Source organism: Ranitomeya imitator, chromosome 6 (assembly GCF_032444005.1).
Source record: "Ranitomeya imitator isolate aRanImi1 chromosome 6, aRanImi1.pri, whole genome shotgun sequence".
Taxonomy (NCBI): Eukaryota; Metazoa; Chordata; class Amphibia; order Anura; family Dendrobatidae; genus Ranitomeya; species Ranitomeya imitator.
This window is the reverse complement of record NC_091287.1, coordinates 210,137,285-210,165,184: the sequence shown is the minus strand read 5'-3', so window position 1 is coordinate 210,165,184 and position 27,900 is coordinate 210,137,285. Positions and strand designations below refer to the sequence as shown.

Sequence of the window (27,900 nt, the reverse complement as noted above, 5' to 3'; positions counted from 1 at the left end):
TTGTTTCAACAACTACTTAACGAGAGCATGAAGATTGAAGCTATGGAGAGGCAACCTGGAGAACACCTTGGAGCGGCAGACACCGTCTCTACGACCCAGACCGAACTTGTAGGCCTAATGTAGTGTTGTTTCAACAACTACTTAACGAGAGCATGAAGATTGAAGCTATGGAGAGGCAACCTGTAGAACATCTTGGAGCAGCAGACACCGTCTCTACGACCCAGACCCAACTTGTAGGCCTAATGCAGTGTTGTTTCAACAACTACTTAACGAGAGCATGAAGATTGAAGCTACGGAGAGGCAACCTGGAGAACACCTTGGAGCGACAGACGATCTTAGTAGGCCCCAACCAAACTAGTAGCCCCACTGCAGTTGTTCGATTAAAAAACTATTTAAGACGAGCCTGAAGATTGAAGCTCAGGAAAGGCAACCAGGAGAACACCTTGGAGTGGCAGACACCGTTAGTAGGCTCTACCGAAGTAGTAGCCCCAATGCAGTTTTCAAATTCCTATAGGCTGAAAACCAGACAATTGTCGCTCAGCTTTTTCAGAGGAGGACAGCTGTATTGAGTGGCACAGACAGACACAGGTAGTAGGCCTTAAACAAAAAATTTGGCTCAATGCAGTTTAAAAAAGGTTACAGGGGTACACAGGCAGCATTGGTGTGGTCAGCGGAGGACAATTTGAATTAGGGACTACAGACAGACTTAGTAGGCTGTCCCCTGTGGACCATGCATCCACCACATTAACCCAGTGCGCCGTAATGGACACGTAACCTTCCGTGGACATGCCTACTGGTCCATGCGTCTTTTGTCAGGTGCACCTTTCTACTCTTAGATTGCCTGAGTGCATGGACAATGCTGGTGGAGGGCTGGGATGGCTTTTCTCGCAAAAGAAGTGTCGACTGGGTAGCTCGTACCGTGGTACAGCGTAGTTCATCTGGGCTTTATAAATATAAAATAAAGAAAAAAGTAGGCTCTATGCACTTTCAGCTAGGTTCCAGGGGCACACGGCCAGCATTGGTCTGGTCAGTGGAGGACAATTTCAATTATGGACCGCAGACAGACTTAGTACGCCTAGAATAAAAAAAAAATGCTCTATGCAATTTAAAATAGGTTCCAGGGGTACACGGCCAGCATTGGTCTGGTCAGTGGAGGACTATTGGAAGGAGGGACCGCAGACAGGCTTAGTAGGCCTAACATAAGAAAAGTAGGCTGTAGGCACTTTAAAATAGGTTCCAGGGGTACACGGGCAGCAGTGGTGTGGCCCGTGAAGGACAATTTCTATTATGGACCGCAGATAGACTTAGTAGGCCTAACATAACAAAAGTAGGCTCTATGCACTTGGAATTATCTTGCAGGGGTACACAGACAGCATTGGTGTTGTCAGCGGAGGCCGATTGTAAGGAGTGTCTGACAGTACTCCCAAAAAATATATAGATGTTAATGTCTCGCAATACAACAAAACCAAAAAACAAAAGGGTGACATACTTAGGTACAGGGGTGGGCTCCTCTGCTGAGTTTCAGACCTAGTAATTTGGCGCTAAGTATTTAGTGGTGTAAATATAGGACACTGCCCATGACTATTTTAAGTAGCATCACACATGTCAACACATTGGTATTGTCAGTGCCAGGCATTGAAGGATGTCAGCGCGTAGACTAAACATTGGTGGAGCTGTAAGAGATAATTTTGCAAATCGTAGAGCACTGTTTGAGCTGGGGGGGGGACTGTCTTGTGGCCGGTGGTACAGGCCCAGGGCCCCTCATGTTACAATGGTGTGTCTGACGTTGGTTGCGCGCCACCACCGCCAGAGACACTTTATTGTACTATGAGGGACCCAGTGGCAGTGCCGTCAACCAAAAGCGTGCACACCCACCTCTTCAGACAAACGGCACTCTCACGGGTGCTTGCGCCAAGTGGCGAGACCACGGCCCTGTGGGGGGAGTTTGCCCATTTAGGGAGGTGTAAACATGTCATATGCTGCACAAACAGCTGCTTCAAATTACGAGATTGGAAAACTCAGTCAGACCAGTCCACAAGCAAGACCTTTTCATAGGAAAGCTAGGTGTCAGCCGAGAAAGGTGGGGCAAAATAATTCGAAATCCAGGAGTGGTTCATTTTAATGAAGGTTAGATCATCAACATTTTGGGTAGCCAGACGAGTCCTTTTTTCGGTTAATATTGAACCAGCAGCACTGAATACTCTTTCTGATAGCACACTAGCTGCTGGGCAAGCAAGCTCCTGCAATGCATATTCTGCCAATTCTGGCCAGGTGTCTAATTTGGATGCCCAGTAATCAAATGGGAATGACGGTTGAGGGAGATCATCGATAAGGGATGAAAAATAGTTAGTAACCATACTGGACAAATGTTGTCTCCTGTCACTTTGAATTGATGCTGCAGTACCTGTCATGTCTGCGGTCATAGCAAAATCACTCCACAACCTGGTCAGAAAACCCCAACGCCACTTCTGATTTGTGCACCTCTAACACCTCTGGTCTGCTGCCCCCTGCAGCTCGTGTGAGAACCATCACCGGCGCTGTGTGCTGGGAATGCCTGAATCAAACGGTCAACAAGAGTTGATTGTTTGGTTGCTAATATTTGTTCCAGGTTCTCATGTGGCATAATATTTTGCAATTTGCCTTTATAGCGAGGATCAAGGAGGCAGGCAAACCAGTAATCGTCATCGGTCATCATTTTAATAATGCGTGGGTCCCTTTTGAGGATACGTAAGGCATAATCCGCCACGTGGGCCAAAGTTCCAGTTGTCAAATCTGCGGTTGTGCTGGGTTGAGGGGCAGTTACAGGCAAATCTACGTCACTTGTGTCCCTCAAAAAACAGAACCTGGCCTTGCCACGCCACCAATTTCCATTGGCCCTGGAGAAGCTTCCTCATTAAAAAAATACTCATCCCCATCATCCTCCTCGTCCTCCTCCTCCTGTTCGCCCGCTACCTCGTCCTGTACACTGCTCTGACCAGACAATGGCTGACTGTCATCAAGGCTTTCCTCTTCCTCTGCTGCAGACGCCTGCTCCTTTATGTGCGTCAAACTTTGCATCAGCAGACGCATTAGGGGGATGCTCATGCTTATTATGGTGTTGTCTGCACTAACCAGCCATGTGCATTCCTCAAAACACTGAAGGACTTGACACCTGTCTTGTACCTTCGACCACTGCACACCTGACAACTCCATGTCTGCCATCCAACTGCCTGCCCGTGTATGTGTATCCTCTCACAAAAACATAACAGCACGCCTCTGTTCGCACAGTCTCTGAAGCATTTGCAGTGTGGAGTTCCACCTTGTTGCAACGTCGATGATTAGGTGATGCTGGGGAAGGTTCAAAGACCGCTGTTAGTTCTGCATACGGCTGGAGTGTACGGCGAACGGCGGATATGCGAGCAAAGTCTGCGCACTTTGAGGAGCAGGTCGGATAACCCCGGCTAACTTTTCAGAAAGCACTGCACCACCAGGTTTAAGGTGTGAGCCAGGCAAAGAATGTGTTTGAGTTGGGAAAGGGTGAAGGCAGCCATGAAATTCCTTCCGTTATCACTCACTACCTTGCCTGCCTCAAGATCTACAGTGCACAGCCATGACTGTGTTTCTTTCTGGAAGAACTCGGACAGAACTTCCGCGGTGTGTCTGTTGTCGCCCAAACACTTCATTACCAAAACAGCCTGCTGACGCTTGCCAGTAGCTGCCCCATAATGGGACACCTGGTGTGCAACAGTGGCAGCTGCGGATGAAGTGGTTGTGTGACTGTGGTCTGTGGACGAGCTCCCGCTTCTGCAGGAGGACGAGGAGGAGGAGGAGGGGGGGGCGAACGGCTACAGCCAACTGTTTCCTAGACCGTGGGCTAGGCAGAACTGTCCCAATATTGCTGTCCCCTGTGGACCCTGCATCCACCACATTCACCCAGTGTGCCGTGATGGACACGTAACGTCCCTGGCCATGCCTACTGGTCCATGCATCTGTTGTCAGGTGCACCTTTGTACTCACAGATTGCCTGAGTGCATGGACGATGCGCTCTTTAACATGCTGGTGGAGGGCTGGGATGGCTTTTCTCAAAAAGAAGTGTCGACTGGGTAGCTCGTAGCGTGGTACAGCGTAGTCCATCAGGGCTCTGAAAGCTTCGCTTTCAACTAACCGGTAGGGCATCATCTCTAATGAGATTAGTCTAGCAATGTGGGCGTTCAAACCCTGTGTACGCAGGATGCGAGGATGAGTACTTCCGTTTTCTAATGAGAATCTCATGTAGGGTGAGCTGGACTGGAGAGCTGGAGATCGTGGAACTAGCGGGGGTGCCGGTGGACATGGCAGACTGAGAGACGGTTGGAGACGGTATTCTTGCCGGTGCCCTACATGCAGTGTTTCCTACTACGAAACTGGTGATTCCCTGGCCCTAACTGCTTTGGCCTGGCAACGAAACCTGCACAGATACTGCAGGTGGTGTGGGAAATGGTGGCCTTACAGTGACGGAAGGGATGTAGCGTTGCTGACTAGCTTCATTGGCCAAGGGTGCTACAACCTTAAGGGACGTTTGGTAGTTAGTCCAGGCTTGCAAATGCATGGTGGTTAAATGTCTATGCATGCAACTTGTATTTAGACTTTTCAGATTCTGACCTCTGCTTAAGGTAGTTGAACATTTTTGACAGATGACTTTGCGCTGATCAATTGGATGTTGTTTAAAAAAATGCCAGACTGCACTCTTTCTACCATCGGATACCTTTTCAGGCATTGCAGACTGAGCTTCTTTAGCCAGATGGCCTCGCTGTCCTCCAACTGGTTTTGGCTTTGCCACGCGTTTTGGGCCAGATACGGGCCCGGCAGATGGAACCTGTTGCGATGTTGATGCCTGCTGCGGCCCCTCCTCCTCCGCTTCAGAACTACTGCCGCCTGCACCCTGTTCCCCCAATGGCTGCCAATCGGGGTCAACAACTGGGTCATCTATGACCTCCTCTTCTATCTCGTGTGCAACTTCGACTGTGTCACCGTGTAAGCCGGTGGTATAGCGTTCGTGACGGGGCACCATAGTCTCATCAGGGTCTGATTCTGGATCAGTACACTGCGAGGGCAATGTTGTGGTCTGAGTCAAAGGAACAGCATAGTAATCTGGCTGTGGCTGTGCATCTGTGCACTCCATGTCCGATTCAACTTGTAATGGGCATGGCCTGTTAACTGTTTCACTTTCTAACCCAGGAATGGTATGTGTAAAGAGCTCCATGGAGTAACCCGTTGTGTCGCCTGACGCATCCTTCTCTGGTGTTGTTTTTGCTGAAGAGGACAAGGAAGCGACTTGTCCCTGACCGTGAACATCAACTAACGACGCACTGCTTTTACATTTACCAGTTTCAGAAGAGGAGGCAAAAGAGCTAGAGGCTGAGTCAGCAAGGAAAGCCAAAACTTGCTCTTGCTGCTCCGACTTTAAAAGCGGTTTTCCTACTCCCAGAAAAGGGAGCGTTCGAGGCCTTGTGTAGCCAGACGACGAACCTGGCTCCACAACTCGAGACATAGATGCTATATTGCTTTTCCCACGACCACCTGATGCTCCACCACCACTACCATCATTACCAGCTGGCAATGAACTCCCAAGGCCACGACCTCTTCCACCAGACTTCCTCATTGTTTGAAAAATGTAAAACAACTTACAAGGTGAACTCAAACTTCTGTAGGATTTAGATATCCCTTTATAGGTAAGTGAGACTGCAAGGAAAATCAGGCACAATGTTACACACTAGGTTTTCTGTGCCACAAAATGAGAGAGATGCCACACACGCAGGACTGTCACTCAAGCACAAATGCCAATATTAATCTCCCACTAATTTTTTTTTTTCAGGGAGAATTTAAAAACAAAAAAAAACAGTATTAGACACTAGGCTTTCTGTGCCTCACAATTTGAGAGAGATGGCACACACGACTGGCACTCAAGCACAAATGCCAATATTTATCTCCCACTATTTTTTTTTAAGGGAGAATTAAAAAACAAAAAAACAAAACAGTATTATAGACACTAGGCTTTCTGTGGCCCACAATTTGAGAGAGATGGCACACACGACTGGCACTCAAGCACAAATGCCAATATTAATCTCCCACTATGTATTTTTTTTCAGGGAGAATTTAAAACCAAAAAAAAAACCAGTATTAGACACTAGGCTTTCTGTGCCCCACAATTTGAGAGAGATTGCACACACGACTGGCACTCAAGCACAAATGCCAATATTAATCTCCCACTATTTATTTTTTTTCAGGGAGAATTTAAAAACAAAAAAAAAAAACAGTATTCGACACTAGGCTTTCTGTGCCCCACAATTTGAGAGAGATGGCACACACGACTGGCACTCGAGCACAAATGCCAATATTAATCTCCCACTATTTATTTTTTTTCAGGGAGAATTTAAAACAAAAAAAAAAACAGTATTAGACACTAGGCTTTCTGTGCCCCACAATTTGAGAGAGATGGCACACACGACTGGCACTCAAGCACAAATGCCAATATTAATCTCCCACTATGTATTTTTTTTTCAGGGAGAATTTAAAAAAAAAACAGTATTAGACACTAGGCTTTGTGTGCACCAAAATTTGAGAGAGATGGCACACACAGGACTGGCACTCAAGCAGAAATGGCAATCTTAATCTCCCACTATTTTTTTTTAATTTCTGGGAGAATTGGCAAGAAATCAGGCCCACTGTTGGACTTTATGTTTTCTGTGCCAGAAAATGAGACACAGATGCCACACACAGGACTGCCACTAATGCAGATTTGCCAATTTTAATCTGCACCCTTTTTTTTTTTATTCAGGGAGACTAGTGAATAAATGTGGGCCACTGTATTAGAGTATATTTTCTGTGGCAGAAAGTGGCTTGAAGAGATGTAACAAGAAAAAAAAAAAAGGGACTGTCCTACAATTACTATCTCCCTGCAGTTATCTCAGCAATGTATGGCAGGCAGCAATAACAAGGAGTGGACTGCTGCACAAATTAAATCAAAAGTGTGGACAAGCAAACAAGATAGCTGTGCAGAAAGGAAGGAACAACAGGATTTGTGCTTTGAAAAAAGCAGTTGGTTTGCACAGCGGGGTACAAACAGCAATGCAGCTATCAGTGAGCCCTCTAGGGCAGCCCAATGAGCTACAGCGCTGAGGAAAAAAATGTAGCCTCCACTGTCCCTGCTAACAAAAGGTGGTGTTGGACAGTGGAAATCGCTACAGCACAAGCGGTTTTGGGGTTAATGTACCCTGCCTAATGCTATCCCTGCTTCTGACGAAGCGGCAGCAACCTCTCCCTATGCTCAGATCAGCAGCAGTAAGATGGCGGTCGGCGGGAATGCCCCTTTATAGCCCCTGTGACACCGCAGAAAGCAAGCCAATCACTGCAATGCCCTTCTCTAAGATGGTGGGGACCAGGAACTATGTCATCACGCTGCCCACACTCTGCGTCCACCTTCATTGGCTGAGAAATGGCGCTTTTTGCATCATTGAAACGCGACTTTGGCGCGAAAGTCGCGTACCGCATGGCCGAACCCACACAGGGATTGGGTCGGGTTTCATGAAACCCGACTTTGCCAAAAGTCGGCGACTTATGAAATTGAACGATCCGTTTCGCTCAACCCTAGTCACAAGCGCACAATTAAGTCTATGAGATTCAATAGGAGGCTTTATGAGACTTACTTTGAAAAGTGACCTCTTGATCGCCCAGTAACCACTGGACCAATCCTGCACATAACAACCTATGCAGTGCTGCTTAAAGTAATGTGATTTATTTACAGATTTGCCTCATTTACAGAGGTTTGTGATGTGATTGGAGACGATTTAGGCTATGTGCCCATGTTGCATTTTATAAGCATTTTTGCCACCATTTTCCGCAGTGGAAAAGCTTAAAAAAGCTTACAAACAGCATCCCATTCATTTCTAATGCATTCCACAATTGTTGTGCCCATGCTGCGTTTTTTTCCATGACGGAAACGCATTGTGGAAAAAAAACGCAGCATGTTCATTATTTTTGCGGAATCACGGTGGTTCCGCAGCCATAGACATTTATTAGAAATCCGCTTGTAAAACGCTTGAAAAATGCATGAAAAACACTGTAAATACGTGATAAAAACGGAATGTAACTGAACAAAGAGAAAGGTCCATGATGTCCCAAAACCTGAAAGCAAACCTCCTGAAAATGTGCAATGCAGGTGATCTCATCAGGTACTTATTTAGTTCATATAACAGGATCAAATGTTTTATGGAGTATGTGCATAAAATAAGAGGTGAAGCAACATCATACTATGACATTTACCTCCATAATACTTTGAAATTGTGTTAAACAATGGTCATTTGTATCAGACTCAGCACAAGACTAGTAAGTAAATGTGTACAAAAAGTATTTGTATCAGCAGAACATAGAAAGCCCACCCAGAGCATAAATCCAATTAGTACAAATTCAAATAAAGTTTTTGAAGACAGTGCTCATCAGGAAGATTGTAGTAAAATCCTTTACTTCTCCATAAATGTAAATAAAATACTGCAAGATTTCAACCTTAATGATCTCCCAATGATCATAAATTCAGCTTGGAGAAGACCATTTGGGTTGAAATATTGCTGTATTTTATTACATTTATGGAGCAATATAAAATATTTTCTACATTCTTCCTGGTGAGCACTGTCTTCAGAAATTTAATTTCGAAAACAAAAGTTAACATGACCTATGTAAAGTTTATTAAATGTATACAGGTCCTTCTCAAAAAATTAGCATATAGTGTTAAATTTCATTATTTACCATAATGTAATGATTACAATTAAACTTTCATATATTATAGATTCATTATCCACCAACTGAAATTTGTCAGGTCTTTTATTGTTTTAATACTGATGATTTTGGCATACAACTCCTGATAACCCAAAAAACCTGTCTCAATAAATTAGCATATTTCACCCATCCAATCAAATAAAAGTGTTTTTTAATAACAAACAAAAAAACCATCAAATAATAATGTTCAGTTATGCACTCAATACTTGGTCGGGAATCCTTTGGCAGAAATGACTGCTTCAATGCGGCGTGGCATGGAGGCAATCAGCCTGTCACACTGCTGAGATGTTATGGAGGCCCAGGATGCTTCAATAGCGGCCTTAAGCTCATCCAGAGTGTTGGGTCTTGCGTCTCTCTACTTTCTCTTCACAATATCCCACAGATTCTCTATGGGGTTCAGGTCAGGAGAGTTGGCAGGCCAATTGAGCACAGTAATACCATGGTCAGTAAACCATTTACCAGTGGTTTTGGCACTGTGAGCAGGTGCCAGGTCGTGCTGAAAAATGAAATCTTCATCTCCATAAAGCATTTCAGCCGATGGAAGCATGAAGTGCTCCAAAATCTCCTGATAGCTAGCTGCATTGACCCTGCCCTTGATGAAACACAGTGGACCAACACCAGCAGCTGACATGGCACCCCACACCATCACTGACTGTGGGTACTTGACACTGGACTTCAGGCATTTTGGCATTTCCTTCTCCCCAGTCTTCCTCCAGACTCTGGCACCTTGATTTCCGAATGACATGCAAAATTTGCTTTCATCAGAAAAAAGTACTTGGGACCACTTAGCAACAGTCCAGTGCTGCTTCTCTGTAGCCCAGGTCAGGCGCCTCTGCCGCTGTTTATGGTTCAAAAGTGGCTTTACCTGGGGAATGCGGCACCTGTAGCCCATTTCCTGCACACGCCTGTGCACGGTGGCTCTGGATGTTTCCACACCAGACTCAGTCCACTGCTTCCTCAGGTTCCCCAAGGTCTGGAATCGGTCCTTCTCCACAATCTTCCTCAGGGTCCGGTCTCCTCTTCTCGTTGTACAGCGTTTTCTGCCACATTGTTTCCTTCCAACAGACTTACCATTGAGGTGCCTTGATACAGCACTCTGGGAACAGCCTATTTGTTGAGAAATTTCTTTCTGGGTCTTACCCTCTTGCTTGAGGGTGTCAATGATGGCCTTCTTGACATCTGTCAGGTCGCTAGTCTTACCCATGATGGGGGTTTTGAGTAATGAACCAGGCAGGGAGTTTATAAAAGCCTCAGGTATCTTTTGCATGTGTTTAGAGTTAATTAGTTGATTCAGAAGATTAGGGTAATAGGTCGTTTAGAGAACCTTTTCTTGATATGCTAATTTATTGAGACAGGTTTTTTGGGTTATCAGGAGTTGTAGGCCAAAATCATCAGTATTAAAATAATAAAAGACCTGACAAATTTCAGTTGGTGGATAATGAATCTATAATATATGAAAGTTTAATTGTAATCATTACATTATGGTAAATAATGAAATTTAACACTATATGCTAATTTTTTGAGAAGGACCTGTACATATTATTGAAAGAGTAGATTAAATTATATTAAGACAATAATCTTTGTTATTCATTTTTGGAAATTTTGTATTCGAGTACAGTATGTACAGAACATAAAAATATGACCGGAATTAAATTGAATGTGTAGCATGATGTGTAGCTTGCTGTATGAGGGAAAACCCTGATTCCAATAACATGTTGTCTTGGTTCCACCTCTCAGGGTGTCTGGGATGCAGTTACTGACAGCTCGGCTGTCCGATCTAGTACAGGTGCGTGCTGAAGCTGTCAGTACTTTGATTGACAGCATGACATCCAGTCTGGTTCAGGGGCGTGCTGAGGTGTTGGTATGTTTATTGACAGCTGAACTAGCCAATCTGTGACTGGGACGAGTTGGCTGTCTCAGGTGTTCACTATCCAGGATAATGGTTATGCCTACTTTGGCTACTTTTACACTTCCGTCAGTACGGGCCCATCGCAATGCGTCAGGCCGACGTACCGATGGACATTGTGAAATAACTGCACGATGTGGGCAGCAGATGCAGTTTTTCAACGCATCCACTGCCCATTCTGCAGTCCGGGGAGGAGGGGGCGAAGTTACGGACGCGCATGCGTGGTCGAAAATGGCGGACACAACGCACAAAAAAAGTTACATGGAACTTTTTTTGTGCTAACAGTCCGCCAAAACACGACGCATTCGTCGCAAGACGGATGCAACGTGTGGCAATCCGTCACTAATACAAGTGTATGGGAAAAAATGCATCCTGCAAGCACATTTGCAGGATCCGTTTTTTTTCCCAAACCAACTGATTGCGATGGAGCTCTAAAGACGGAAGTGTGAAAGTAGCCTTAACTGAGCTGTTTCTCCCAGAACACTGCCAGACATACATTCATCTTGTGAAATTTGTGCTTTGTGCTCTACCTTGAGTTTTAAGTTCTGTTGCCTGACCTTGGACTTTGTTCTGACCTTCCGCCTGTTTAACCCCTTCAGCTCTGATCTGTTATCCTCTTGGTACTCTGACCTTTGAACGTTACCTGACCACGGTATTTCTACATTCAGTAGAAATTGTGGGACAAACTTTGTTGCCATTTTTATCCATTTCCCAGTGTGAAAATGTAAAATCTGATGCTAAAACAACGTTTTTGTGGTAAAAATGTCATTATTATCTTCACAGCCCAATGTTAAAAAATTCTTTGACTCGCCTGTGAGGTCAATATGATCACTGCCCCCTAGATGAATTTATTATAAAGTGCAGTTTGTAAAATGGGGTCTCTTATGGGTGGATCTGCCAATGTGATAATAGCACCCTCAAACCAGTCCAGCAAAATCTGAACTCCAATGGTGCTCATCTTCCCTTCCGAGCTGTGCACTGTGCCTCAAAAGTTGTTTTCGATCACATATGGGACATCAGTGTACTCAGGAGAAATTGCTCAACAACTTTTCAGGTCCATTTTCTCCTTCTAGCCTTGGGAAAATGAAAAAAGATTGGGACTAAAACAACAGTCAAATGGCACTCCTTCCCTTCCAAATAGTAGTTTCCTTCACAAATTGGGTATTGGCGTACTCAGAGGAAATTGATCAACAAACTGTATGGTTCAATTTCTCCTCTTACCCTTGTGGAAATTCAAAATATGTGGCTAGAAAACATGCTTATAGGTAAAATATGATTTTTTTTTTTTTTTTTTACAGCTCAATGTTATAAACTACTGTGTGGAACCTGTGGGATCAAGGAGCTGACCACACATCTAGATAAGTTCCCCTTAGGGTCTAGTTTCCAAAATGGTGTAGCTTGTGTTGGGTTTCCACTGTTTAGGCACATCAGGGGCTCTCCAAATATGACTTGGTGTCTGCTAATTATTCCAGCAAATTTTGCGTTCAAAAAGTCAAATGGTGCTCCATTCCTTCCAAGCCCTGCCATGCACCAAAATAGTGGTTTTCCTGTACATATGGGCTATCAGCATGCTCAGGAGAAATTGCAGAACGAATTTGGTGATCCATTTTTTCCTGTTAGGCCAGTGTCACATTATAGAGTTTTACGGACGTATGAGAGGCGCAAAAGCTACACATTGCACACGGACCAATGTTTATGGGGCAGCTCCTATCTGGCGTATATTTCGCAGCCGTATTTTGCGTCCATAGAAAATTGCAGCATGCTGCGTTTGTCAGCATACTGCTCAAAAAATCTACCAATGAAAGTCTATGGGTGCTCCAAAAGTACGGATTACACACGGACCAGCAGTGTGACTTGCGAAAAATACGCCAGACAACTCCAGGTGACATGAAATGTGCCAAGTCCTTAATCAGGAAGCTTAGACATTCTAATTAGCTGAAAAGCCAGACAGACATCCCGGAAGTCTGCCGCACGCCTCCACGGAGTTGAAAGCAGCATGGCATCTATCATAAATGTGGATATGCTCCTGGTCCTGGTACAAGAAAGGCTCAAAATTTGGGACCAACGTGATGCAAACTATGCAAACCGGGCAAGGAAAGAGGCTGCTTGGAGGAGCATCTGTGGTATCCTTTTCCCAGATTATGAGCAGAGGCCACGTGAGGGCCAAAGGCAAATAAGTAAGTACACTCATGTCTCTCAATTATTTAATATTGTAAACTGCAGTAAGAACAATATTTTGATTGTATATTGCACCATTTATTTCATGGTGCTGGACATGAGAAAGGCATTCTGTACAAAGTTATAGATGTCGCTTACAGTAAGCAAATTTACAATGACAGACTGGTATAGAGGGGAGAGGACCCTGTCCTTGTGTACTTACATCCTATGTGGTTCCCCTTTTATGGTATTGTGGTATTTGTATGTTTAATTTTATTACTGAAGATATTTTTTTTAAGAAATGGAACTTACTAGGGCATATTAACATCTGTTAAATCACTGACACCTTGTGGTACCACTGTGCACAATGGCCTTAAACATTATTTTCTTCTATGTCATTGCAGTGGAAGATGTTATGAGACGTTGGCGCAGCATTCAGGACCAGTACCAGAGAGAAAGGCAGCAGCGGGCCAGAAGTATGTCATCTGCTCCAGCAAAACGCAAATACATCTATTTTAACCGGCTGTCCTTTCTGGATCCCAGTATGGATCTCAGACCGTAAGTACAAATCTCACACCACATTACACATATGTTTGGAATGCTCATAGATGATTTTTTAAATATAATTTTTACATTTTCCTAACAGAACGCAATCCAACCTCATTGAGAGGGAGACAACAGGGTCCGAATCCAAGCCATTGATAGATCCTGTTGGGGAAGGAGAAGAGGTGGCTGGCCCATAAACGGCTCATTCCATGTGTTTCCCTCCGGATCCATCTTCGGCTGCCCCTCATGTTCCACAACCACCTGGGCCAGATGCTGCAGCCCCACCAACAGATGCACCTGCTTCAGTGATGCCCGAAGATCCTGGCCACAGCAGCAGCCCCACTGTTCCGCTGGAGCCCTCACCACAGCCTGATGTGACCTCACGCCGTGGCCACAGAAGGAGAGAGCTAATTGAAAGTAAAATGAATGTGGACACTGGTGTTTTAAATTATTTGGCCAGGGCTGCTCAGGATGAGAGTGAGGAGGCATTTTCACGAAGCCTGGCCCGGTATCTGCGTCCCCTACCCCGTAAGGTGAGGCTATGTGTGAGAGGGTGCTTTCAACTCCTTCTTGATGCATGCACCCCTCAAATAGCCCTCATGATTTGTTTCAGTACATTGAGAGGTGGCAGCTGTCACCACATAACCTCATGCGTATGCAAACAACCCAACAAGTGCATGCTCGAGGGATCTGAAGCACCTCCTCCACGTGTGCCTACACCTCAACGCTTTCCTCAACATAACCCACCAATGCCTACACCTTACCAAATGGCATCCTTCCAGCAACCTTACCAATATGGCCACTTTTCTAGACCCAGTGTTGGAGGCTTGTCCCAACCTGGGTTTGGACGACATGGCCATATTGGTGGGGGTTATGACTCACGTGAGTTGTACTATCCTCATGATGCCCATAGTATCAACCGTTATGGCCAGTATTCAACTGGGCAATCTGAGCATGGCCAGATTTTGGAGCAGGCCCAACAGAGATCACACCAACAGGGTGAAGGACAATTGGCCCAACAAAGGCCACAAGAGCAGCAACCTGAACTGCCGCCATCTCCTCCACCAACGTATCGAAATCTTTAAAAAAGGTTTATTTTCTGGTTGAAAATTTTGTGGGATATCCACAAATTGTTTTTCTTCTGTGATAGCAATGTTTTTTTTTTTGTTATTTAATTTACTTTGTCCAAGTTTAAATGGTTACAAAAGCCATATGATGGCAATATGGTCTTATGAATAACAAATTTGGCTTATACTATTATTTATAAAAAATAATCAACAAGCCAATTTCTGTTTGTTTGACCAATCTTTATTACATCATACACAATTCATACATTTAGAAACATCTCTAAAATAAGTCAAAGCAAAACACACAGTAAAGTAACATAATGTTATATTTGTGGATGTATATATAGGTAAAAAATAAAAATCACAACATAGGGACAGCATTATCTTGCCAGGGAGTAGCACCCTGAGGAGAAACAAAATAATTTGCATAAAAATCCCTAACTTTTAAGCCAGAAAGGGGATGGCGCTGAGGAAGGCCATGTGGTGTAGGCCTATCCCCATTGGCCAACATGCCTTCACCTCTATCAGCTGAGGAGCAATCATGAATTCTTGTGAAGTTGTGTAAAACAACACAAGCTTTTATTACTTCATTAACATTTGCCTCAACTGAATGGCAGACTGGAGGACCCGCCATTTGGCACACAGAATGCCAAAGGCGCACTCCACCAGTTGCTGCGCCCGTGAAAGTCTCAAATTAAACACCCGCCGCCGGTGGTCTAGATTGCGCCGAGGATAAGGCCTCATGACATGCTTGGTCAACTGGAAGGCCTCATCTGCCACAAGCACATATGGCACTGCTTCAGCATTGGAGCCTGGGAGTTGTCGTGATGATGGGAGGTCCAACTGGTTTTCACGTAGCCGCCGACCCATAATGAACGAATTGAAGACTCAGTTCGCCCATAGGCCCCAATATCTAAAATTATAAACCTGTAGTTACTGTCAACTACAGCTAACAGAACTACAGAGAAAAACTGCTTAGAATTGTAGAATTGGGAGCCCGAGTTCGGCGGCTTACGCACCCTGATATGTATCCAGGGCTCCAATACAGTGAGGAAAATCACAAGAGTCAGTAAATCAACGAGCTATTTTCTGCCAATCCTCCCTTTTGGGCTCCGGCATCACAAGTTCATGTAGTTTTTCCCATATTTGAAAACATGTATCCCGCACTATGCCGGAAATAGTGGACCTCCCTATTAGAAATCCCATATGGATTCCGGCATAAGACAATCAAGTTGACAGGAAGCTGAAAGCACACAACCAAAAAATATATTAGCAATGTAACAATGCTTGATAAAAAGCATTGTAAAGACTAGTGTTGAGCATTCTGATACTGCAAGTATCGGGTATCGGCCGATATTTGCTGTATCGGAATTCCGATACCGAGTTCCGATATTTTTGCAATATCGGGAATTGGAAGTTCCTAAAAGTTCCCAGTCATCTTCGGCGTGTGCGGTGCGTATGGTTCCCAGGGTCTGGAGGAGAGGAAACTATCCTTCAGGCCCTGGGATCCATATTCATGTAAAAAATAAAGAATAAAAAAAAAAATATGGATATACTCACCCCTCCGACGAACCCTGGCTGTCACCGCTGCAAGCGTCTGCCTCCGTTCCTGAGAATGCAGAGAGTGAAGGATCTTCGATGACGTCGCAGTCACGTGAGCGGTCAGGTGACCGGTCACCTGACCGTGACGTCATCGAGGTCACGTGAGCGGTCAGGGGACCGGTCACCTGATCGCGACGTCATCGATTGTCCTTCACTCTTTGCATTCTTATGAACGGAGGCAGACGGAGGATGGTGAATACACACCGTAAGGTAAGGAGAAGACGCTCCTCTGCAGATATGCATTTCCGCATCCTGGTATCCTGATATGTTATTCCTGGACGTACTGTCTCCAACAAAATGTCAAAGGTGGGTATTGTCATGCGACAGTACAGTACTGGAAGAATTTGTCCGGATATGTCTGCAGAGCTGTATACAGCCTGTGAAAATGCCCTTTAGTGAGGTGTTGCCGCAAAATTGGATGCACCCACATTCTTCTCCTTCGCGGATCCACTATCACCGGGTATGGCTGCCCAAAGCGGCGTGACAACACCCAGTTAAATAACACCCTCTGAGTTGGGGTGAAATGCAGGAGGTCACACATGTTGCCAAAGTACCACAAAAACACCTACAGCAACAAAATGGCCAGATGGGAGGGTGCCACCTGTTGAATAGGGTTGCTGATGATGATTTAAATTAGTTTCAGGCCTCAAAACCTTTAAATGTCCATTTTGTAAGGTTGCGTGAAAAAAACGCATTACTGATGTCATACGGATTACATACGGAGGATGACATGTGTAAAATACGCAGCCACACCTTGCCTACGGATTACATAAGGATCACTGTTTTGGGATCATTTCTGTGTATTAAGCCTGTAAAAAACAGACCGTATTTCCCTACGCTAATTGTGACCCCAGCCTTACTCTTGTAAAAAATAAAAAATGGGTCTAAATTAAAGTTTTTATGAAAAAACCTGAAATGTTTAATTTTTCATTCTACATGCCAAAAATTCCTGTGAAGCACCTGAATTGTTAATAAACTTCTTGAATGTGGTTTTGGACACCTTGAGTGGCGCAGTTTTTAGAGTATAGTCACTTTTGGTTATTTTAGGTCATTATAGACCTCTCAAAGTGATTTCAAATGTAATGTGGTCCATAAAAAATTGATTTTGCAAATTTTGTTGAAAAAATTAGAAATTGCTCGTCAAGGTTTAACCCTTATAACTTCCCAACAAAAACAAAGTAATGCTTAAAAAATTGTGTTGAGGTAATGCAGAAATGTGGAAAATGTTATTTTGTGGGACATAACTCTGATTTAAAAATGAAAAATTAGAAAATTGAAACATTTTCAAAATTTTCACCAAATTTCCATTTTTTTCAATAATAAATGCAATAAAAAAAAAAAAAAATATATCAATAAATTTTACCACTATCATGAAGTACAATTTGTAAAAAAAAAATTCTCTGAAACAGTGGGATACATTAAAATGACAGTGGTCAGAATTGTAAAATTTGCCTTGGTCATGAAGGTGAAACAAGCTTGCTCGCTAAAGAGTTTAAGCAAGATGAAAGCTATATCCTGAAAATTAAAAAATGTAATCAGAATATAATGTGACAGGGCACCTAGTGGCAGAAAGCATGCGCAATTACAAAGAAAGTGGAGAGGATATCTTTTACAAACATCATAGACAGCCTCCGTCTACTTTTTATGAAAAATCCACCAAGCATAAGTTGTTTCTGTGCAAGCTATTTTCCAAATCATCTGTGTTAAGTAGCAGATTTATATTTTATGCATTTTTCTTGTGCTCTTTTCTTTTCTTATGTATAAAGCATATTTGGTCCTTTAGGCTGTGTGCACATGTTGCAGATTTTTCGCGTTTTTTCACGTTTTTTCGCTATAAAAATGTGAAAAAATGCATACATTATGCATCCCATCATTTGGAATGCATTCTGCAATTTTTGTGCACATGATGCATTTTCATGCATTGCTGTAAAAACGCAGCATGTTCATTAATTTTGCGGATTTCCCACTATATTATTGCAGTGAGAACCTCCGGAAAAATCCGCAAAAAAACACACCAAAAACACGGTAAAATGCGGTAAAATCGCAGTAAAAACGCATGCGGATTTTTTGCAGAAAATGTCCTGTTTTGCACAGAAAATTTTTGCAAGGAATCCTGAACGTGTGCACATAGCCTTATAGAGTACAGTAACCCTCTATCCAGGTCACATACCTTTTCAGAGTCCACTGATTGCAATAAATGCTGGTTCACCTACTTGTCACTTCTTTGTGCAAGGCAAATGGCTTCCTGCACCAACTCCTGAGAGGAATTCCCATCCTGGTCCTTCTCTTGTTTGGTGACCAGATTTTGCTGGTCTGAGTAGCGGCTGGAGTTACTGGTACTATGTTTCTCTCAAATAAATTGCTTGTTTATCTGCAGTTTATCTGCAGCATTCTTCACTGCCCTATCTGGTCAAAGTGCTGGAAGAAGGTGCCATGTTTGCAGAGCATTGTCATTGTTCACATTGTAACAAGGTGGCCTGGGGAGGTAGCCATGGGCGAATCCTCCAAGTAACGGTCAGTGAACACCCGGACACCTTGCTCATGAAAAGTCACAAAAAGTTCTTTGTACAGAATGTGTAACATGCACCTCAGAACACTCTCAAGCTCTGTCAAATTCTTTTCGGTTGCTATCACTTAGGCTCTGCAAATCACTTCAGAGAAGAGCCTTAACACAATGAAAGACCAAAGAAAAATCCCAGGCAGGGGAAGTAATAGTTAAAAATGTCTTTATTTAAAGGGAACCTGTCACCTGAATTTGGCGGGACTGGTTTTGGGTCATATGGGCGGAGTTTTCGGGTGTTTGATTCACCCTTTCCTTACCCGCTGGCTGCATGCTGGCTGCAATATTGGATTGAAGTCCATTCTCTGTCCTCCGTAGTGCCTGCCTGCCAAAGGCAATCTTGCCTTACACAGGCGTGTACTACGGAGGACATAGAATGAACTTCAGTCCAATATTGCGGCCAGCATGCAGCCAGCGGGTAAGGAAAAGGTGAATCAAACACCCAAAAACTCCGCCCATATGACCCAAAACCGGTCCCACCAAATTCAGGTGACAGGTTCCCTTTAAAATAAGTGACAATGATACACAAGATAAAAAAAAGTGTGCACACAGATGAATAATATTTTATGCCAGACTGAGAGTAAAAAGATAATAAAATGAATATCATATTTCATATATTCCAAGACCACAGATGATTAATTTGGACCCAAGCAATATATATTCTGTAGTAGATAGTATATTATATCCAATAAAAAAATATTCTAGACATGAACAAGTGGATAACTAAAGTGCCAATTGTGCAAAAATGCAAATAACTTCAAAAAAGTACAACAATATTTAGTTGTTTCCAAATAAGAATAAAGTGCAATGTGAGAAACTACAAAACCAAACAGATGCAAAGGGGGAAATAAAGGAGAAAAAGGCCGTATATATTAGTGCTCAATAAGGGTAAGTATACCAATAAGTATTCAGAGGTAAATCAGGATAAGTGATATAATTGGAGGAATATACCTTTAAGGTCCGTCTGGTCTATAGAGTGTGCGCACCCCGACGCGCGTTTCGGAAAGGTTTTTCCTTCGTCAGGGGTTGAAGTCAAATTATTTTTTGCTGCTATGACATAGGCTCTGCAAATCACTTTAGAGAAGAAGTCTTTTTCCAACAGTTGAACTTTAATAAACAGCAAAGCATCATCAAATCAGCAGCACAGTTCACACAGAGTGGCATCTCTTCACTCTCCCTGTCCTTCAAACAGTCCTGAATCTCCTGCACTTACTTTGTTCCACACGTGTTCCAGGCTTCCCAGTTCTACTCATGTCACAGGTCCGGCTTCCTTAGGAAGAAGTGCTAGGTACTCTCTCTCAGCTCCACTTGCAGTTGTCATAAACTCCGTGAGTTAACCTGTGGTAACTGGTGGCCGTCCACAATGGTCCCTGTCCTGGGACTCCCTCCAGCCATAGCTGCTCCATTCTGCTGGCTGCATACCTGCATACATCCTGTATTCTACAGGCATCTTGCCTTTGGGCAGGCTGACCAAGAACTCTGCACTTTAGGCCAGTTTCACATTTGCGTTTATGTCTGCAGCGTTTCTACTGCATATATCCGCATGCATTGTGTATTCCTATATTTAACATTAGGAACGCATGCGTTTGTGATTGTTCACGTTTTACCGCGTTTGACCACGCATGCGTCGTTTCATCATTTGCGGCTTGGCGCAGAAATGCAACATGTAGTAATTTTTAGAGGCGTCAATTTGCCGCCTGGAAACGTATGTGGTCTATTGCGCAGGAATTTCAACAAAAAAACGTATTGCTGTCTATATGAATGCATGCGTTCACAAGCATATGTGTTTGGTTGCGTTCGTGAACGCATGCGTTTCAATTGAAAACAACATGTCTAGACACTGGTAAGCCACCCCCCACATAGTAGGTGATAAAGGGAGGTAGTGGACATTTGCAGGTCACTACTCAGCAGACACTGAAGCAGAGCAGACAGACACAAGCACCTTGGAGGAAACCAGACTCTGAACAATGTGAGTATATCCTAGCCAATGCTTTTATTTTCTATTTTCTTTCTCTACATGTCCTAATTTCTGCCATTTCTTTCTTTCTACATGCATCAGAATGTCTTCTTCTTCAGCTTCTTCTCATGAGGAGTTTCTTCCTGGACCGTCGGAAGTCGAGCATGTCAGTGAGGTGAGTACTTGCCTCGTCCGATTGGTAAGTATTCACTGTCACATCCACACATGGGACAATTTTTGTTTTTCAATTTTTTAGAGCTCTTCTTCATCTGCGGCAGAGACTGGCCAGGAGCAGCTGAGTCAAGGTCGGGTGGAAAGACGGCATCGGGTACGTATACAAGGCTGACTGTTTTATGTATCCTCAGTGTAATATTCTTGAATCTTCCTTTCTTTCCATTCGTATTTCTTTACTTTTTTCTTCTGGAATGCTTTTGTATGTTGACTTTCCTATTCATGCCATTTCTCTACATCTTTTTTCTTTCTTTTCCTTATGTTAATTGACCAAACTTTAATGACTTTATTTATTTTTTAGGTTTCACAACGGGAGGATGATCTCATAGAGAATGAACTCCTCATCGCCCTGGTCCAGGAGCGAGTCCCGTTGTGGGACACCCAGGATCCACTGCACTCAAACAACGTCACATTGCGGCGCCTATGGAATGAGGTGGCCAAAGAGCTGTGGGATGGCTTGGACAACACCCCGACTCGGGTCCGAAATGCATTTGGTAAGTATTGCACTGCAGTGTGAAGCAGCAGAGACCTTGGCCGTGCTCACTCAACTGTGTGTGATGAAAGAAACTCTCAGGAGTTTCTCTCATCACACACAGTTGCGTGAGCACGGCCCAAAGTCCTTTTTCTCACCAAAATGTTTTTTTTTTAACAGTGGGCAAAGTCAAAACACGTTGGCATTCGATTAAGGACCGCTTCAACAAGGACCTGCGTCAAGAGAGCCGTGTTCCCAGTAGTTCAGTAGGAAGGATCCAAAAGTACAGATACCATCGCGTTCTGGCATTTTTAAGACCGGTTCTTGCTCAGAGAACGTAAGTATTTCTCCTGTGCATTTGGATGTGTTGTATTGCCATACTATGTATGTTTCTATTCCACAGGATTTGGCGTCTTGTTAATTTTTGGTATTAATTTTCTTTTTCCTTTTTTTACAGCACATGGAGCACTACTCTTGGCCCAGGTTCTGGAGCGGTCCTTCATCCGACAGCCGCGGACCCGTCTCCGCCATCCAGCAGCGCAGCAGCAAGTGGGCCTTCCACACTAACTGGAGACCAGGTAGCAGGTCCATCAGGTCTTCCCCTTTCGCAGTCCTCTTCCACTGCCCTTTTTTGGGGGGCTCCTCCCGGCAGCGGCAGAGGGCTTCGGACCGGTCACTCATGCCCGAGTTTTTGCACTTGAGCACAGTTTTACATGAAGCAGTCAAGGCTTTGGGTAACCGAATGGATGTTTCACATAACCTCTTGAATGCACGTATCCAGGAGGTCACCAAAAGCCTTGATCAAGTGAAAGCCGACCTCCAGAGGCCAGCTCATCATTTTTTTAACCAAATTGAGCAGGGCATGTCGGAACACCTTACTCCTGATCTCCAGCTGAGTGTCATGCAGGCCTGCAATGCTGCTTACGTGCAGGCTATGCAGAAGAGTCTGTATTTCCAGTAGACAGTTACATAGTTACATAGTTATTAAGGTTGAAGGAAGACTATAAGTCCATCTAGTTCAACCCATAGCGGCATATCCAACTGTGCCTTCACTGTCACGATTAACCTCAATGCCGACCTCTGCTGCATACCTCTGCACGGCCACCTCAATTCCTTCCACAGGCGGACACCACTTCAGCGCCAGCACCATGCCGAGTGCAGTTGGACATCCCACCGCCACCACCGTGACAACCGCTGCTCCTGCTTGGACCTCCTCCACTGACACCACGATGCAGCAGGACCCTGGCATGGCCTTCTGTACCGCCACCTCCACGATGCAGCAGGACCCTGGCATGGCCTTCCGTACCGCCACCACCACGATGCAGCAGGACCCTGGCATGGCCTTCCGCTCTACAAGTGCTATGGACTCTGGCATGGCTGCACGCTCTACGAGTGCTGTGGACTCTGGCATGGCTGCACGCTCTACAAGCACTAATGACTCCGGCATGGCTGCATGCTCTACGAGCACTATGGATCTGGCATGGCTGCATGCTTTACGAGCACTATGGACTCTGGCATAGCTGCATGCTCTACGAGCACTATGGACTCTGACACGGTGCAATCAGACCCTGACAGGTCACCCACCACCACGCCACACCATATCAGCCCACCAATACCTCCCAGAACCCGTCAAAATAAAAAAAAACACACAAAAAAACAGAGAACTCTTAGCATTCCTCCCCCTTCACCTCCCAATGTGTCTGTAATGTAAGGTTTGTCTCACCCTTCAACTGTGTCTCAAGCCTCTCATGTGTCAAGCCCCATCCCCGAACTACCAGACCCCACTAGTTTCATTGCCCCTTCTCCTGTCACCTCTGCGTCGTCCATGGTTAGCCAGGCCTCAGTGCTTCACACCCCCTGTTTACATCACTCTACTTCAAGCCGGCGCAGTTAAATAAATTTTTTTGGATGTTAAAAAAATAAATACAATTTGATTTGCCACAATTATGTTTGGTTTATTGTGTCTATCTCCGCCGGCAACAAACACCGTGCGCCAAATAAGAAACTTCGCCACACACTTAATTTTTGGGCCACATCATATCTCCAGTAGTTATAAAAAAAAAAACAGCACCTTTGTGTGTCTTTAGTATAAAGATATGAGGTGGGCCAAAAAATAATAGGTGTATTATCTCCATAATCTCTTCTTTCTGCTGGGACTAGAGTTGCAGAAGAAAAAATGGCGGAAATACAGTGCAGAACTCTACTGAACTGGTCAGGTGTAAAAAAAAACTAATTAGTTCGGAAACCTGACCTGGTGAGTAGAGAACTGCCTTGTATAACCTCCATTTTCTCTTCTGTGTACATAATCTATTACAGACATATAGAAGGGACAATGGTGGTCACACAAGGCATATCTATGCTCACCTGCATAGGTGACAGAAATAGTGAATTCATGAGGCTGTTATATGCGCATCATTAATTCGTTATTTCTGACACCTGACTTGATGAGTATAGATCTCTTGAATGTGACAGTCATTGTCTCTTCAGTCTGTGTCCAATGGATACTGCAGAACAGAATCAGGACGCAATGACGTCACCAAGCGTAAAGCAACATGGCTGCCATAACACAAGCAGTACGTGGCCAGTATTTTATATCAGTATTTGTAAGCCAAAACAAGGAGTGGAGCAATTAGAGGTAAATTATGATATTAACATAACAACTAGCACCTCTGCCTTTAACACCCACTCCTGGTTTTGTATTACAAATACTGATATTAAATACAGACCAAATACTGCTAGTTTTAGGACAGCCTTGGTTTGTAGAGGAAAAACATAGGAGACACGGTCAACACAACCAAAACTAACGTTTATTAATGAGAAATATTATTATCATTTCAGATAATTACTGTTACAGATCTAATAACAGGACATTTAAACAACATTGTCCTGCCATGACACACGTCCAATATCTGAATCAAAAAATGCAGCAAATTGGTCTCGCATGTGACCAACTGCTGCAGTTGACCGCAGCGGGTGATGCTGGAAAATGGGCAGTGGGTGTGCAACTGGTTCATCCAGTTCAATGTTGGGTTGCTCCTTAGCAATTATATAATTGTGCAGAACCACACAGGCTTTGACCACCTCGTCGACTGTTTCCACATTTAGATTTATGGCAGATGCAAGAATGCACCATTTTGAGACCAGAATGCCAAAGGACCACTCTACTGTTCTTCGGGCCCTGGTCAGTCTGTAGTTAAAGATCCTTCTAGTGTGGTTCAAGTCCCGACTGGAATACGGCTTCAGTAGGTTTTCACACATTTGGAAGGCCTCATCCCCAACCATAACAAATGGCATTGGTGGACCTTGAGTGTTGGGGAGAGGCTGTGGCGGGGGAAAATTGAAATTTTTGCCATACACACGCCGGCCCATATCCGAGTTCTTGAAAGTCTGGGAATCGTTGCCACGGCCAAAAGCTCCAATGTCCACGGCGATGAAGCTACAGTTCGCATCAGGTATTGCCATGAGCACAACAGAAAAATATTTTTTATAGTTGAAAAACTCCGATCCTGTTCTTGCAGGTTTGATAATGTGGATGTGCTTTCCATCCACCGCTCCTAAACAGTTTGGGAAATCACACACACTCCAGAATTTTTCAGCTATTTCAAGCCACATGTCCGCGGTGGGTAGGGGTATAAACTCATCCCGAAGTACATTCCACAAAGCCCGACGGGTGTCCGCAACTATTCTGGACAGGGTGGATATTCCAAGCCGGTATTGGAAGTGGACGGATGATAAACTCGCTCCGGTTGCCAGAAATCTGTAAGAAAAACAGAAACAAAAAAAATTACAATCTATTCTATTTATGGGGTGTTTACGCTAAAGAAAGATAGGTAAATAGCCAAAACATACATGTCTGAAAACACAAAATTTGGACTGTCATTGTTTTAGATTTGTAACGTACCTTAATGTAACCAGCAGATGTTCCTCCGGTGGAATCGCTCTACGGAGCTGGGTGTCCTGTCTCCGTATGGTTCCTTGGACACGAGCAAGCAAATCCCGGAACGAGTCTTGCGACATCCTTGTATATTCATGGAATTTCTCCGGGTTGGCATTAAGCTCGCCATACAGCGTGTGATAGGCTCCCCGGCTCTCACGTAGTTCGATTATGGGGTGTCTCCAAAAATGCCGACGTTGTCGCCTCCATCTTTTGCGATTTCTCCATCTTTCGCAATCTTCCAATACCATGCCTTGCGCATGCGTGTACTACGGGGGACATAGAATGAACTTCAATCCAATATTGCGGCCAGCATGCAGCCAGCGGGTATGGAAAGGGTGAATCAAGCACCCGAAAACTCCGCCCATATGACCAAAAACTGGTCCCGCCAAATTCAAGTGACAGGTTCCCTTTAAAGGGAATCTGTCATCTCATTTTGCTGCAATAACCTGCAGCCACCGACATCAGGGGCTTATCTACAGCATTCTGTAATGCTGTAGATAAGCCCCCGATGTATCCTGAAAGATAAGAAAAACAAGTTAGATTATACTTACCCAGGGGTGAGCCGGTGCTCTTCAGGTCCGATGGGCATCTTGGTCCGGTTCCGGTGCCTCCCATCGTCATGCAAAGATGTTCTCTTCCTCGCTTCTGTTGCAGCACCTTCACAGGCGAACTGATTTGCCCTATTGAGGGCAGCATAAAGTACTGCAGTGCGCAGGCGCCGGGCCTCTCTGACCTTTCCCAGCGCCTGCGCACTGCAGTACTTTTCTCTGCCCTCAACAGCGCAGAAGCAAGGAAGAGGAAATCTTTGCATGAAGATGGGAGGCGCCAGACCCGGACCTGCGACGCCCATCGGACCGGACCACCCCCCAGGTGAGTATAATCTAACTTGTTTTTCTAATCCTTCAGGTTACATTGGGGGCTTATCTACAGCATTATAGAATGCTCTAGATAAGCCCCTAATGCCAGTGGCAGCAGTTTATAGCAGCAAAATGAGGTGACAGATTCCCTTTAATGATTTTCATTTTATCATTCATCAATATACATGTACATTAATAAATTTATTGGTAAAGAACTGTAAGAGTGTTATATATTGACTTGTTATTCTAACTTTGATTTTGCTAAAATTGTTACATATTCTTACATCTTTTGTCAGTGGGGCGGAGCTGGCCCTTTCCCTGAGTGTGCAGACCCGCCAAAAGGAATTCAGATGTTATGGCATCCTTCAATAGTTAAACCCTACCTCATACTTCTATCTGAGTGCTCTAACCCGGATACCTTAGAAGGCGCTGCTGGAGCATTACAAAACTTAGCTGCAGGAAGCTGGAAGGTAATTACATTTTTTGTTAACAATTATTGAGTTCTTTATCCTCTCTATAGAATGCTTCATTTAGTACACTTTGTGAAGTAATAAAAAACATTCAATATAATATATAACGTATATACTCCAGTATAAGCCGAGACCCCTAATTTTTCCACAAAAAACTGGGAAAACATATTGACTCGAGTATAAGCCTAGGGTGGGAAATGCAGCAGCTACTGGTAAATTTCAAAAATAAAAATAGATACCAATAAAAGTTAAATTGATTGAGACATCAGTAGGTTAAGTGTTTTTGAATATCCATATTGAATCAGGAGCCCCATATAATGCTCCATACAGTTCATGATCGGCCCCAAAAGATGCTCCATACAAAATAAGCCCCATATAATGCTCCATAAAGTTTATGATGGGCCCCATAAGATGCTCCATATTAAAATATGCCCCATATAATGCTGCACAAAGGTTAATAATGGCCCCATAAGATGCTCCATAGAAAATGTGCCCCATATAATGCTGCATAAAGGTTGATTATTGCCCCATAAGATGCTCCATACAGACATTTGCCCCATACAATGCTGCACAAATGCTGATTATGGCCCCATAAGATGCTCCATAGAAACATTTGCCCGATATGCTGTTACTGCGATTAAAAAAAAAATCATGACATACTCACCTCTCGTCGCTCAGGCCCCTGACACTTTCAATATTCACCTGGCCCCGTTCCACCCCCAGCCGCCACTCTGTCTTCCGCGTCCTCTGCTGTGACTGTTCAGACAGAGGGCGCATACTATACATGTCATTGCACCCTCTGACCTGAACAGTCACTGCAGAGGACGCGCAAGACGGAGCGGCGTCCGGCGGTGGAACGGGGACAGATGAATATTGCGCAGGGCTCACCCTCCCCATTATACTCACCTGCTCCCGAAGCGGTCTCTGCTTCTTTCTTATAGATGATCTCCGGGTGCTGACAGCTTCTTCCAGCGTTGAGCGGTCACTGGTACCGCTATGAGAGTGGAGTCGCCTCCATATTCATTATTGTAATGAGTGGTACCATGTGACCGCTCAACACAGGAAGATGCTGTCAGCGCCTGGAGACCATCGGAGATGTAGGGACCGTGACGGGAGCAGGTGAGTATGTGACAGCCGCCGCTCCCCTTCCCCCGCCGACAATGACTTGCATATAAGCCGAGAGGGGTACTTTCAGCCTAAGAAAATGGGCTGAAAATCTCGGCTTATATTTGAGTATATACGGTAGATAATAAATGTATAAAGAGTTTAAAGATGTAAACCAAATCATGTGGAAATTTTGCATGGATCATTTGCATGATTTCTTTTAATCTTAGTCTATGTTCATACT

The 27,900-nt window shown here is 44.2% G+C and overlaps 1 protein-coding gene across 4 annotated transcripts in view; it reads left to right on the top strand.

The window, feature by feature from the left end:
* Positions 1 to 27,900, top strand: part of CTNND2 (catenin delta 2) — a 2,169,946-nt gene that overhangs the window by 1,421,423 nt on the left and 720,623 nt on the right. For all 4 annotated transcript variants that reach the window (XM_069730454.1, XM_069730453.1, XM_069730452.1 and 1 more), the window contains exon 15: positions 26,379 to 26,552. In XM_069730454.1, coding sequence (XP_069586555.1) covers positions 26,379 to 26,552 — 174 coding nt within the window. The remainder of the gene's footprint in view (positions 1 to 26,378; positions 26,553 to 27,900) is intronic.